General features: G+C 41.0%; 1 protein-coding gene across 1 annotated transcript in view; it reads left to right on the top strand.

Annotated features, from left to right (window-relative positions):
* The first annotated feature begins 8,551 nt into the window (after positions 1-8,551).
* BRDT (bromodomain testis associated) overlaps positions 8,552-14,413 on the top strand; it is a 50,757-nt gene continuing 44,895 nt past the window's right edge. Inside the window, exons 1-3 of the mRNA XM_007977977.3 lie at positions 8,552-8,764; positions 10,442-10,579; positions 13,328-13,442. Coding sequence (XP_007976168.3) covers positions 8,573-8,764; positions 10,442-10,579; positions 13,328-13,442 — 445 coding nt within the window. The 5' untranslated portion in view covers positions 8,552-8,572. The remainder of the gene's footprint in view (positions 8,765-10,441; positions 10,580-13,327; positions 13,443-14,413) is intronic.

Raw genomic sequence — 14,413 nt, 5'->3', positions numbered from 1 at the left:
GAATTCTTGACATTAGATTTCATCTGCTTATGACACCCCCTTTTTTTTTTTTTTTTTTTACCATTTTCTTCTCCTACCTGTTTTGTTTGTTTTTTGAGACCGAGTCTCCCTCTGTTGCCCAGGCTGGAGTACAGTGGCATGATCTCACCTCACTGCAACCTCCCCCTCCCGAATTCAAGCAATTTTCCTGTCTCAGCCTCCCAAGTAGCTAGGACTACAGGCATGTGACACCACACCTGGCAAATTTTGGTCTTTTTAGTAGAGACAGGGTTTTACCATGTCACCCAGGCTGGTCTTAAACTCCTGACCTCATGTGATCCATTTGCCTTGGCCTCCCAAAGTGCTGAGATTGTAGGTGTGAGCCACCATGCTTGGCTTTTATTTTATTTTATTTTATTTTTATTTTATTTTATTTTATTTTTTGAGGCAAGTTCTCATTCTTGTCACTTAGGCTGGAGTGCAGTGGTGCAATCATGGCTCACTGCAGCCTCCACTTCATGGGCTCAAGTGATCCCCCCACCTCTGCCTCCAGAGTAGCTGGGACTACAGGTGTGCTCTATGATGCCCAGTTAATTTTTATGTTTTGTGTAGACACAAGATCTCACTATGTTGCCCAGGCTAGTCTTGAACTCCTGGACTCAAGTGTTCTTCCCACCTTGGCCTCTCAAAGTGTTGAGTTTACAGACATGAGCTACCGTGTATGACCCATCTTTCTAGAGATAATATCCATGGGCAAAAAATGTTTTGAAAGCAGAAATAACAAAATGACAAATCACTATAAACATTAGAAGCAATAGTGGAGGCTGGGTATGGTGGCTCACGTCTGTAATCCCAGCACTTTGGGAGGCCGAGGTGGGAGAATCACTTGAGACCAAGAGTTTAATAGGACCAGCTTGAGCAGCACGGTGAAACCTCGTCTCTACTGAAAAAAATTACAAAAATTAGCCAGATGTGGTGACATGCACCTGTCATCCCAGCTACTTGGGAGGATAGCTTGAGCCCGAGATCGAGGCTTCAGTGAGCAGTGATCGTGCACTCCAGCCTGGGTGACAAAGCAAGACCCTGTCTCAACAAAACAAAAAAACAGAGGACTTTCACCTAGATGGGTTAGACTGCAGATTATAGTTGCCAGTATAATGGTAACTCTGTACTTTTTTTCACCCCTTAAGGTGGCATGTTGGAATGTGAGTGTAAGTGCTTTTCAGAACCTTAAATTAACCAACATGTTTACTTCTGATACTTCACAAGTGATTAGGACCCACCATTAAGATGAAAATTGTCTGGGTATGGTGGCTCAATCCTGTAATCCCAGTGCTTTGGGAGGCTGAGGCAGGTGAATCACTTGAGGTCAGGAGTTCAAGACAGCCTGGCCAACATGATGAAATCCCATCTCTACTAAAAATGCAAAAATTAGCCGGGTGTAGTATAATGCCTCCCTGTAATCCCAGCTACTAGGGAGGCTGAGACAGGAGAATCTCTTGAGCTGTGGAGGCAGAGGTTGCAGTGAGCTGAGATTGCTCCGTGGCACTATGGCCTGGGAGACAGAGTGAGACTCTGTCCTAAAAACAAAACAACAACAAAAACCTCTTTTGGGTTATTTTATAGGACTCTTGTGGTGGCTTTTTCGTTTGTTATTAAAAATTAAGAGCTAAAATTAGTCATAAAGGCTTTAGGGAAAGTGAAATAGTAAAATTGACAGCTGTCTAGCATAGAAATTTGCGAAGTATAAAAAGCCACATAAGCGCATTTTTAAACGTTTAAAATAAACAGATTAAAGTAATTGAAGCAGTAAGATGGGTAATGACAGTGGATAAATTATAAAAAGGAAAATTTTTAGTCATATATTGCTGGACGGTGAGCTTCACACTAGAAACCAGGGCCTGCAGCCAAGAAATCCAGAAAATTCACCACTGAGAAGATAATCGGATTATCAAATATTAGCTATTGTTTTGCCCCAGTCACAATGATATCAGAATTATTTGTTAATGTTTGATCCATTCATGTTCAAGCCGTCTGTGGCCCTCAATTACCGTGTATTTAAGGCTGTTATTAAAATTTTCAAGCATAGAGAAAGGTAAAATAATACAGAAAACATCTCTGTATCAGCAGTTGTCAACATTTTGCCATATTTGCTTTTCTGTATAGCCTTCTTCCCACAAGCCTTTTAAAGATATATTACAGATATGACTTCACAAGTTTTTTTGAGCAACACTTAGCATTTTTTTCTGTACTCCTTGCTATTACATCTATCAAGATGAACAATCCCCTAGATTTCCCTAGTTGTCTCAAAATGTTTGTTATGACTGATCTTTTTCTTTGCCACCTTTCTGGCTGGAAATATGGCTGATTTTTAAAACCAAGATTTGATATAGAATAACCAATTGAGTTTGGCTAGCATGGCTCTTCCCACCCCCCACCCCCTGCCTGCTTTTCCTGAGTTGTATGTCATGGATCTTAATGTAGAGTCATTTTTCTTATTGTCTGTAATGCCTTGACTTTTGTGAAATAGGCCATTCCAGCACTGTCCCTTAGAACTTTTCTGCTGTGATGGCAATGTTCTATATCTGCATTGTCTCCTACAGTAGCTGCTAGCTACATGTGGCTATTAAGCACTTGAAATGTGGCTAAGTTTTTTAATTTTGTTAAGTTTGGGGTGATTTAAATTTAAATTGTTATAGTTAACTAGGGGCCATCATACAGCACAGCTCTAAGTCCCTGAATTTTCTGTAAAATAAAAGTTAAATCTAAAAGCTTGATTAGGCTGGCATGGTGGCTCACATCTGTAATCCCCAGAGCTTTGGGAGGCTGAGGTGAGAGGATGACTTGAAGCCAGGAATTTGAGACCAGTCTGGGAAACATAGTGAGACTCTGGCTTCCCCCCTCCCCTGAAAAAATAATTAACCAGGCATGGTGGTATGTACCTGTAGTCCTAGCTACTCGGGAAGCTGAGGCAGGAGGATTCCTTGCGCCCAGGAGTTCAAGATTGCAGTGAGCCATGATTGAGCCACTGCACTCCTGCTTGGGTGACAGAGCAAGACCCTGTCTCCAACAAAATTTTAAAATTATAAATAAAATCTTGATTACATTCAATTGCACATATTTGACAAAAAGACTTATAAGTAATTTATAGGTTCTGTGTACTTAGCCATGTTAAATACTGCAGAGAAGTCTAGGAAGGTAACTGAGGAAGGCCAGTGAGGGATATAGAATTATGGAATGTTTTAAGGTATTTAGGATTTGTGGGAGAGCAAAAACTTGTGTTAGCGCTGAACATAGTGGGAGAGGATTTGTATGTATGTGTGTTTTAATAGATTTTATTTTTGGCCAGGCGCAGTGGCTCATGCCTGTAATCCCAGTGCTTTGGGAGGCTGAGGCAGGCAGATCACGAGGTCAGGAGATCGAGACCAGCCTGGCAAACACGGTGAAACCCCATCTCTACTAAAAATACAAAAACTTAGCTGGGCGTGGTGGCAGGTTCCTGTAGTCCCAGCTACTCTGGAGGTTGAGGCAGGAGAATGGCTTGGATCTGGGAGGCGGAGCTTGGAGTGAGCCGAGATCGTGCCACTGCATTCCCGACAGAGCAAGACTCTGTCTCAAAAAAAAAAAAAAAAAAAAAAAAAGATTTTATATTTTAGAGGAGTTTAGGTTCACAGCAAAACTAAGCAGAAAATAGTGTTCCCATCTACCCCGTTTCAAGTACAGCACCAGAGTGGTACGTTTGTCACAATCAATGAACCTACATTGACATGTCATCACCCAACATTAATAGTTTACATAGTTTCTGTTTTGGTGTATATTCTATGAGTTTTGACAAATGGATCTACCATTATAGTATCATACAACATAATCTCACTGCCCTGAACATCCCCTGTGCTCTGCCTATTCCTTCCTCTCCAGACCCCTGGCAACTGCTGATCTTTTTACTATCTCTATAGTTTTGCCTTTTTTTTTTTTTTTTTTTTTTTTTTTTTTTTGAGATAGAGTCTCACTCTGTCGCCCAGGCTGGAGTTTAGTGGGGCCATCTTGGCTGGCAACCTTCACCTCCCAGATTCAAGCAATTCTTGTGCCTCAGCCTCTAAGTAGCTGGGATTACTGGCATGTACCACATTGCCTGGCTAATTTTTGTATTTTTATTAGAGATAGGGAGGTCTCACCCTGTTGACCAGGCTAGTCTCGAGCTCCTGACCTCAGATGATCCACCTACCTCAGCCTTCCAAAGTACTGGGATTACAGGCATGAGCCACCATGCCTGGCCAAGTTTTGCCTTTTTTTGAGAATGACATTCAAGTTTTCATGATGTCTTTTCGTGACTTGATAGCTCATGTCTTTTTTGTTGTTGTTGTTTTAAGGAGTCTCGCTCTGTCACCTAGGCTGGAGTCCAGTGGTGGGATCTCAGCTCACTGAAACCTTTGTCTACTTGGTTCAAGCGATTCTCATGCCTCGGCCTCCTGAGTAGCTGGGATTACCACCATTTCCAGCTATTTTTTGTATTTTTAGTAGAGATGGGTTTTCGCCATGTTGCCGAGGCTGGTCTTGAACTCCTGACCTTGGGTGATCTGCCCACCTTTGCCTCCCTAAATGTTGGGGTTACAGGTGTGAGCCACCACGCCCAGCCGATAGCTCATTTCTTTTCAGTACTGAATAATATTTCATTGCATGAATGTAGTAGAGTGTATTTACCCTTTCACCTACTTAAGGACATCTTAGTTATTTTCAAGTTTTGGCGATTATGAATAAAGCTGCTATAAACATCCTTGTGTAAGTTTTTTGTGTGGCAAGGTATTTTTTTAAAAAAATCAAGGCTGGGGAATGTCTGTAGCCAAAGATACCAGCAGAAAGTAATTCCAAATAAAAAATTAAATGTAGAAAATGAGGCAGGGAACCGTGGGCTTACCTGTAATTCCAGCATTTTGGGAGGCCAAGGAGGGCAGATTGCTTGAGCTCAGTAGTTCGAGACCAGCCTAGGCAACATAGAAAAACCCCATCTCTACAAAAAAATACAAAAAAAAAAAAAAAAAAAAAAAAAAATGAGCTGGATATGGCAGCATGTACCTGTAGTCCCAGAGAATCAGGAGGCTGAAGTGGGAGAGTCGTTTGAGCCCAGGAGTTTGAGGCTGCAGTGAGCCAAGGTCATACCATTGCACTCCAGCCTGGGTGACAGTCAGACCCTGACTCAAAAAAAAGTAGAAAATGAAACCATGAGACTGCAGAAAGTATATTGTGTATGTGTATATATATGTGTATATAATATATACACACACATATATATATTTTTTAGCCCAGATTGCACCACTGCATTCCAGCCTGGGCGACAGAGTGAGACGCCATCTCAGAAACAAAAACATAATACATAGTAAATAATACTATATGTAAAGTTCAAAAATGGTCACAGTTTGGTCTATAGTGATAAAAGTCAGTGGAGTGTTTAACCTTTGTGGATGAGCGAGGGTGTGGTGACTGGGGCACCTAAAAAGTAGGTTAGCTTTAAATAATTACGAAGCCAGGATAAGAGCCAGTTTAGTTGTGACATCCTAGAATTGCTCCATCTTTGTTCTTAATGATGCTCTTAATGGTTTTTCTTTTTCTTTTCTAATTTTACAGGTGAGGTCTCACTGTGTTGCCCAGGCTGGTCTTGAACTCCTGAGCTCTTTTTTGAGACAGGGTCTTGCTGTGTCACCCAGGCTGGAGTGCAGTGGCACAATCTGGGCTCATTGCCACCTCTACCTCCTGGGCTCAAGTGATCCTCCTCAGCCTCCCGAGTAGCTGGGACTACAGATGTGCACCACCACGCCCTACTGGTTTTTGTATTTTTTGCAGAGATGGGAGGTTTAATCTTGTCCAGTCTGGTCTTGAACTCCTGCCCTCAAGCCATCTGCCCTCCTCAGCCTACCAAAGTTCTGGGATTACAGGCATGAGCCACAGCACCCAGCCTATGACTTTTATTAAGTGTTATATTTCCATATATGTGTAACATGAAAATCGTGAAAGTAGAAGATTGATAACCACCTTTAATTCATTTTAATGTAGTAGTACTCAATCTTGGCTGCACATCAGAAGTAACAGTTAAAAAAAACCAACAAAACTGATTCCCCGGCACTCTCTCCAGAGATTGGGACCTGAGCATTGGTATTTTTAAAGATCCACAGCTCCTCATAACTATTAGAATGGCTAGTATTAAACCAAAAAATTTCTATTGGCAAGGATGTGGAGAAATTGAACTCTTGTACATTGTTAGTGGGAATGTGAAATCATGTATTGGCCATGGAAAATGGGATAGGCTTCCTCAATAAATTAGAAATATAATTGCCATATGATCTAGGAATTCTACTTGTGTATGTATATCCAAAAGAATTGAAAGCAGGGTCCTGAGATACTTGTAAACCCATGTTCATAGCAGCACTATTCACAATAGAGTCAACAAGTGGAAGCAACCCAAGTGGCATCAACGAATGAATGGATAAAGAAAATGATACACATACAATGGAATATTATTTACCCTTAAAAGGAAGGGAAATTCTAACACACACTACAACATGGATGAATCTTGAGGGCTTTATATTAGGAAAAATAAGCCAGTCACAAAAAAGATAATATGATTTGTCACTTTAATGAAGTATTTAGAGTAGTCAAATTAATGGCAACAGAAAGCAGAATGGTGGTTGCTAGGTACAGGGGGGACAGAAGAATGAAGATTTGTTGGTTAATGCACATAGAGTTTCTGTTTTGCCAGATGAAAAAGTTCTAGAGATTGGTTTCACAAAAAACATGAATATACTTAACACTACTGAACTGTACACTTAGAGTTAATATGGTAAATTTTGGTATGTATTATGCTGCAATTCAAAAATATCTACAAGTGATTGATATGCAACAGGAGGTGAGAACTAATACTACTTTAATGCAGACAAAGATATATTATTGGCTGTTAACACTGATCTCTAAAAGTGGGCAAAATTATTTCATAACTACTTTTCATTTTGCTCATGTACTTGAGGTATTATGTGTACATTGGTAGTACCATTTTTATCCTTAAAGTAATGATGCTGTCTAGGAATATTAAATACTGTCTTTCTGAAACACCGATGAAATTTTAAATATTTTATTCTAGATGTAGCAATACATGCCACAGAGTAACATTTTACTCTAATAAATTTGGTTTTAAAATAAATCACTTTGGGTCGGGTACAGTGGCTCACGCCTGTAATCCCAGCACTTTGGGAGGCCGAGGAGGGCGGATCACCTGAGGTCAGGAGTTCCAGACCAGCCTGGCCAATGTAGTGAAACCCTGCCTCTATTAAAAATAAAAAAGTTAGCTGGGCGTGGTGGCAGGCGCCTGTAATCATAGCTACTCAGGAAGCTGAGGCAGGAGAATCACTTGAAGCCAGGAGGCGGAGGTTGCAGTGAGTGGAGATTGTGCCACTGCACTCCAGCCTGGGCGGTAGAATGAGACTCCATCTCAAAAAAATAAATAAAAATAGAAAAATAAAAATAAAATCACTTTGACTGGGCATGGTGGCTCAAGGTTGTAATCTCGGCACCTTGGGAGGCCAAGGTGTGTGGATCACCTGAGGTCAGGAGTTTGAGACCACCCGGGCCAACATGTTGAAACCTCGTCTCTCCAAAAAATACAAAAATTAACTGGGCATGGTGGCATGCATCTGCAGTCACAGCTACTTGGGAGGCTGAGGCTGGAGAATCGCTTGAACGTGGGAGGCGGAGATTGCAGTAAGCCAAGATCGCGCCATTGCACTCCAGCCTGGGTGACAGAGTGAGACTCCATCTCAGAGAGAGAGAGAGAGAGACCATAAATAAATAAATCACTTTTTTCAAATTAGCCAGAAAAATTTTTTACTTTGCTTTTCTCTTTGTTGAATTAACAGTTGTAGAATACTTACACACTGATCATGTCTTTAACGTTCTGTTATTTCTTCTGACTAGGAATTTATAGACTTTTCCTGCTAAGACCTCAATTTGTGTTTTTTTGAAAGGCAGAAAGACTGAGATGTTGAAATAATTTAAAACATCCAAGACTAAGGCATATATAGTAAAACTTTTACTACTTGTATAGAAAAAGTTTGTTTAAAAATTGCTGCTGTTGGCTTTTTTTTTTTTTTAAATCCTATCTTAATCATGATGTGCTTTAAAATACAGTATCTGTTACTCTTTTTTGAGACAGACTTTCACTCTTGTTGCCCAGGCTGTAGTGCAATGGCATGATCTTGGCTCACTGTAACCTCTGCCTCCTGGGTTTAAGCGATTCTCCTGCCTCAGCCTCCCAAGTAGCTTGAATTACAGGCATGTGCCACCACGCCTGGCTAATTTTTGTATTTTTAGTAGAGATGGGGTTTCACTACATTGGCCAGGCTGGTCTCGAACTCCTGACCTCAGGTGATCCACCCGCCTTGACCTCCCAAAGTGTTGGGATTACAGGCCTGTGCCCCTGTGCCTGGCCTCTGTTACTGTTGAATAACACTTTTCAGCTCCTGTGGAAACCATTCCTAAAGTGCTTCTGAAGTAATCAGTTTTGTTTTTCAGGATATGTGCGTGTAAGCAGGACTCCAAGCAGTTAAGAATGTCTCTGCCAAGTCGACAAACAGCTATTATTGTTAACCCTCCTCCACCAGAGTATATAAATACCAAGAAAAATGGGCGATTGACAAATCAACTTCAGTATCTACAAAAAGTTGTCCTAAAGGATTTATGGAAGCATAGTTTTTCATGGCCTTTTCAACGTCCTGTGGATGCTGTGAAACTAAAGTTGCCTGTATGTATGTCTTCAACTATGTTTCAAAAAAGAAATCCTGTAAATTTCTGTAAGACATAGCTAGTCTTTAATAAATCATATTTGTTGGGCACGTTGGCTCCTGCCTGTAATCCCAGCACTTTGAGAGGCTGAAGTGGGCAGATCACCTGAGGTCAGGAGTTTGAGACCAGCCTGACCAACATGGAGAAACACTGTCTCTACTAAAAATGCAAAATTAGCCAGGTGTGGTGGCAAACATGCCTGTAATCCCACCTACCCAGGAGGCTGAGGCAGGAGAATCTCTTGAAGGTGGAGGTGGAGGTTGCAGTAAACTGAGATTGCACCATTGCCTGGACAACAAAAGTAAAACTCCATCTCCAAAAATTAAAAATACAAAAATATTTAACAAATACCTGATTTATTTAGCATCACTAAAGTCTATCCCAATGAGTAATTGTTTTCCAAAAAAAAACAAAGTATTTTTCTGAGCATTCGCATTCTTATTTTAATAAGTTGTGATAAATTGTAATACATGTTTTATTATAGTATACGTCACTTCACCTTTTGGATGCAGAGTTATTCTGAATTTTACCTTTTCCGTGAAGTTTCTCTTGACACTTCCTGGCAGGCTTGGTCGCATCACATACAGAATTTGACTTTAGGTCTTACGTTAGGAATTTTTAGCCATTCAGTAATGCAATGGTTGAGTAGTTTACAATATAGCTAGTCAACTTGAAGCTGGGATTTTATTCTATGGAGTCAGACTCCATAAAAACAAGGTTCTTACTCCTCCTGCCCTTTTTATTTTCAAGGATAATTTTATTCTGAAATTCTTATCTTTATTCATCTTTATTGGCTTTTTTTTTTTAAACATCTAAAAATAATGCCATAGCAGTCAGCTTTGTTTCTCATTACTAAAGGTTTTAGTTTCTAGAATATGGCCCTTTTTTTTTTTTTTGAGACAGAGTCTCGCTCTGTCACCCAGACTAGAGTTCAGTGGCATGATCTCAGCTCACTGCAACCTCTGCCTCCTGGGTTCAAGTGATTCTTGGGCCTCACCCTCCCAAGTAGCTGGGAAGATAGGCGTGCACCAGCACACCTGGCTAATTTTCTGGGTTTGTTTGTTTGTTGTTGTTTTGTTTTGTTTTTTGAGACGGAGTCTTACTCTGTCCCCAGGCTGGAGTGCAATGGCACAATCTTGGCTCACTGCAACTTCTGCCTCCCAGGTTTGAGTGATTCTCCTGCCTCAGACTCCCGAGTAGCTGGGATTACAGGCACGCGTCATCACGCCAGGCTTATTTTTGTATTTTTAGTAGAGACGGGGCTTCCCCATGATGGACAGGCTGGTCTCGAACTCCTGACCTCAGGTGATCCACCCACCTCGGCCTCCCGAAGTGCTGTGATTAAAGGTGTGAGCTACCACGCCCGGCCAATTTTCTGTATTTTTATTAGAGATGGGTTTCACCATGTTGGCCAGGCTGATCTTGAACTCCTGGCCTCAAGTGATCCTCCTGCGTCAGCCTCCCAAAGTGCTGGGACTACAGGCGTGAACCACTGTGCCCAGCCAGAATATGACTTTTTAAAGATAATCAGTTTCTCTCTCTAGTTACAGGTGTATAGTGTATTAAATTTCTTTGTATATCAATGGTTGTAGTGTATTCATTCTTACTAACATTTAGAATTTGTTCAAAACCATAGGATTATTATACCATTATAAAAAACCCAATGGATTTAAATACAATTAAGCAGCGCTTGGAGAATAAATATTATGTGAAGGCTTCAGAATGTATAGAAGACTTCAATACAATGTTCTCAAATTGTTATTTATATAACAAGGTATGTAAGCTTTATGTTATACTTGCTAATTCTTTGCCATTACATATAGGAGAGAGATGTATAAAATTGTGATCATTTCAGATTTCAAGTCTCTTCATTTAAAATATTTTACGTATATGTGTGTGTGTATATATATAATTTTTTTTTTTTGAAATGGAGTCTGGCTCTGTCACCCAGGCTGGAGTGTAGTGGTGTGATCTCGGCTCACTGCAGCCTCCACCCCCAGGTTCAAGTGATTCTTCTGCCTCAGCCTCCCAAGTAGCGGGGAATACAGGCACTTGCCACCCTGCCAGGCTAATTTTTCATACATTTTTTTTTTTTAGTAGAGACGGGTTTCACCATGTTGGCCTGACTAGTCTCGAACTCCTGACCTCAGGTGATCCACCTACCTCGGCCTCCCAAAGTTCTGGGATTATAGGCGTGAGCCACTGTGCCTGGCCAAGATCTGTTACATATTTTTAAGGACAATACTTTTTCACTGAATTTCACAATTTTCACATACCAATACTTGTTCAGTCTATTTGCTATAATATGTTTGTGCCTGAATCGCTGTAGTGGCTTGTTATGTTTTTAAAAAATACCAATGAGAGCTGGTTTCTGTGAATAAAGTATTTCAGAATGTTTTCTGTTGCATTCCTGTCATTTTAGTTATGAGATAAAGGAAAAGTCTTAGTATATATTAATCTTCATTAAATTTTCACAGTATGGACCCCTGGCCATAAACTAAAAAGCCAAACCAATTGCCTACTTCTAAACTTCACAACAAGTTGATTTAAAGATCAGATATGTTCTCGCTGGGCACAGTGGCTCACAACTGTAATCCCAGCACTTTGGGAGGCGGAGGTGGGAGGATCATGAGGTGAAGAGATCGAGAACATCTTGGCCAACATGGTGAAACCCCGCCTCTACTAAAAATACAAAAATTAGCTGGGCATGGTGGCACATGCCTGTAGTCCCAGCTACTCTGGAGGCTGAGGCAGGAGAATTGTTTCAGCTCGGGAGGCGGAGGTTGCAGTGAGCCGAGATCACACCACTGCACTCATTTAAAACTATCAGCCAAATTTAAAACTATCAGCCAAATTTAAAACTATCAGCACAAATTTAAAACTATCAACCAATGCAAATGATTTTTTTTTTTTCTGAGACAGGGACTCACCGTGTTGCCTAGGTTGGACTTGATCTCCTGGGCTCAAGTGATACTCCCACCTCAGCCTCCTAAGTAGCTGGGATTATAGGCACACACCACTGCATCCAGCTCCAATGTGGATTTTTAAAAAATCAGTACCATTGGCAACTTCATTTTAATTTAACTACAATTCCAAAGGGTGCTTTCAGATGTAATATTTTTAAATGAAGTTTAGTAATTTTCCTGAGTTACCTAACTTAGAAATAAATGTTCTCTTTAGGAGAACTGTTGCTTTGTAAATTACTTACTTTTTTCTCAGTCATAAATTGAAGCAAGAGGAAGACTTGTAAGCAAATAATTAAGATTGAAAAATTGAATTTTTTTTTTTTTTTGAGACAAGAGTTTTCGCTCTTATTGCCCAGGCTGGAGTGCAATGGTGCAATCTTGGCTCACCACAACCTCCACCTCCCAGTTCAAGTGATTCTCCTGCCTCAACCTCCCTAGTAGCTGGGATTACAAGCATGTGCAACCACACCCGGCTAATTTTTTTTTTTTTTTTAAAGACATAGTTTTGATCTTGTTGCTCAGGCTGGAGCACAATGGCACTATCTCAGCTCATCGCAACCTCCACCTCCCGGGTTTAAGCAATTCTCCTGCCTCAGCCTCCTGAGTAGCTAGGATTACAGGCATGCATCACCACGCCTGGTTAATTTTGTATTTTTAGTAGAGACGGTGTTTCTCCATGTTGGTCAGGCTGGTCTCAAACTCCCAATCTCAGGTGATCCGCCCGCTTCAGTCTCCTAAAAACTGCTGGGATTACAGGCGTGAGCCACCGCGCCCGGCCTAATCTTGTATTTTTAGTAGAGACAGGGTTTCTCTATGTTGGTCAGGCTGGTCTCGAACTCCTGACCTCAAGTAATCCACCCTCCTCAGCCTCCAAAAGTGCTGGGATTATAGGCGTGAGCCACCATGCCTGGTGAAATTCTCATTTTTAATACCTCTTCGATTTAGTAGGATTGGTTGGATTGTAATTCTCTAGTGTTCGGAAAGCCATTTAGGTACTTTTTAGAAGTTGAAGGAGTAGAATGCTAGAATTTTAAATGTGAGCTGCTTTCAACCATAGAGAATAAGAAAATAAAATGTGAGCAACTTCACTATTTTCTATTTTTTTTTTTTTTTTTTTTTTTTTTTTTTTGAGACGGAGTCTGGCTCTGTTGCCCAGGCTGGAGTGCAGTGGCCGGATCTCAGCTCACTGCAAGCCCCGCCTCCCGAGTTCACGCCATTCTCCTGCCTCAGCCTCCCAAGTAGCTGGGAGTACAGGCACCCGCCACCTCGCCCGGCTAATTTTTTTTGTATTTTAGTAGAGACGGGGTTTCACCGTGTTAGCCAGGATGGTCTCGATCTCCTGACCTCGTGATCCGCCCGTCTCGGCCTCCCAAAGTGCTGGGATTACAGGCTTGAGCCACCGTGCCCGGCCAACTTCACTATTTTCTAAATTTATAAGAGATTAATACTGTCTAGGAGTACTATGTTACTGCCTTCAATAAAGTGGCCTGAATTTAAAACATTTGGTACAGTGACCATACTGTATATCCTTATGGTATATTTAATATGTTTTGTAGCCTGGAGATGACATTGTTCTTATGGCACAAGCTCTCGAGAAGCTGTTTATGCAGAAATTATCTCAGATGCCACAAGAAGAGCAAGTTGTGGGTGGTAAGGAAAGAATCAAGAAAGGTAAGGCAGGAGGTAAACACTTCATGGTTCTCTCTGTTTTTTTCCCCTCGCTGTCTCGTGTGTGTGTGTGTGTGTGTGTGTAAATCCCTCAAAGGAGACAGACATCCAGACGTCCTACATCCTATTCTATTGATTAAAAATGTCCATTTGAAATGATCTGCCAAACCTTGATCACAAGGATGGGTATCATTCAAAAATAGTGAGGACTGCATTGATTTTGGCCTTGGAGCCAGCTTTCCTGTAGCATAATGCCATTCACATAGTAGGGATTCAGAAAATCATAGCTGTTACTACTGTTTTCAGTGGATCTTGTATCTGTGCTGTGCTGATAAGAATGCCCAAATTGCTAGTGCTCTCTGCATTAAAAAAAATTTCCATAGCTGAGAATGAAATGTTAGTATTGGGTTGGGAGATTGTCTTTTTTTCCTAACTTTTTCTTCAGTCACAAAAATCTTTGGAGGAAATCATCTTTACAACTAATAATCATATTGTTTAAATATGGTGTTTCAAAAATCTTAAGTATCCAAATAGATTTATTGTAGAGGTTAACCAAGAATGTAGTAAATGTTGGTTTATCTTTGGATCACTTAAGCAGTGTAATCTTTAAGTTCTTAGTCATTCCATGTTAGTTTCCTCATTTATATTATCAGGAAAATATTTATTTATTTTTTATTTTTGAGACTGAGTCTTTGCTCTGTCACCCAGGCTGGAGTGCAGTGGCACAATCTCGGCTCACTGCAAGCTCCGCCTCACGGGTTTACGCCATTCTCCTGCCTCAGCCTCCCGAGTCACTGGGACTACAGATGCCCGCCACCACACCCAGCTAATTTTTTGTATTTTTTTTTTTAGTAGAGACAGGATTTCACTGTGTTAGCCAGGATAGTCTCAATCTCCTGACGTCGTGATCTGCCCGCCTCAGCCTCCCACAGTGCTGGGATTACAGGCGTGAGCCACCACACCCGGCCCGAAAA

Source organism: Chlorocebus sabaeus, chromosome 20 (assembly GCF_047675955.1).
Source record: "Chlorocebus sabaeus isolate Y175 chromosome 20, mChlSab1.0.hap1, whole genome shotgun sequence".
NCBI classification, from domain to species: Eukaryota; Metazoa; Chordata; class Mammalia; order Primates; family Cercopithecidae; genus Chlorocebus; species Chlorocebus sabaeus.
Note: the sequence above shows the minus strand (reverse complement) of the source record. Positions and strands in the feature narration are given on the sequence as shown.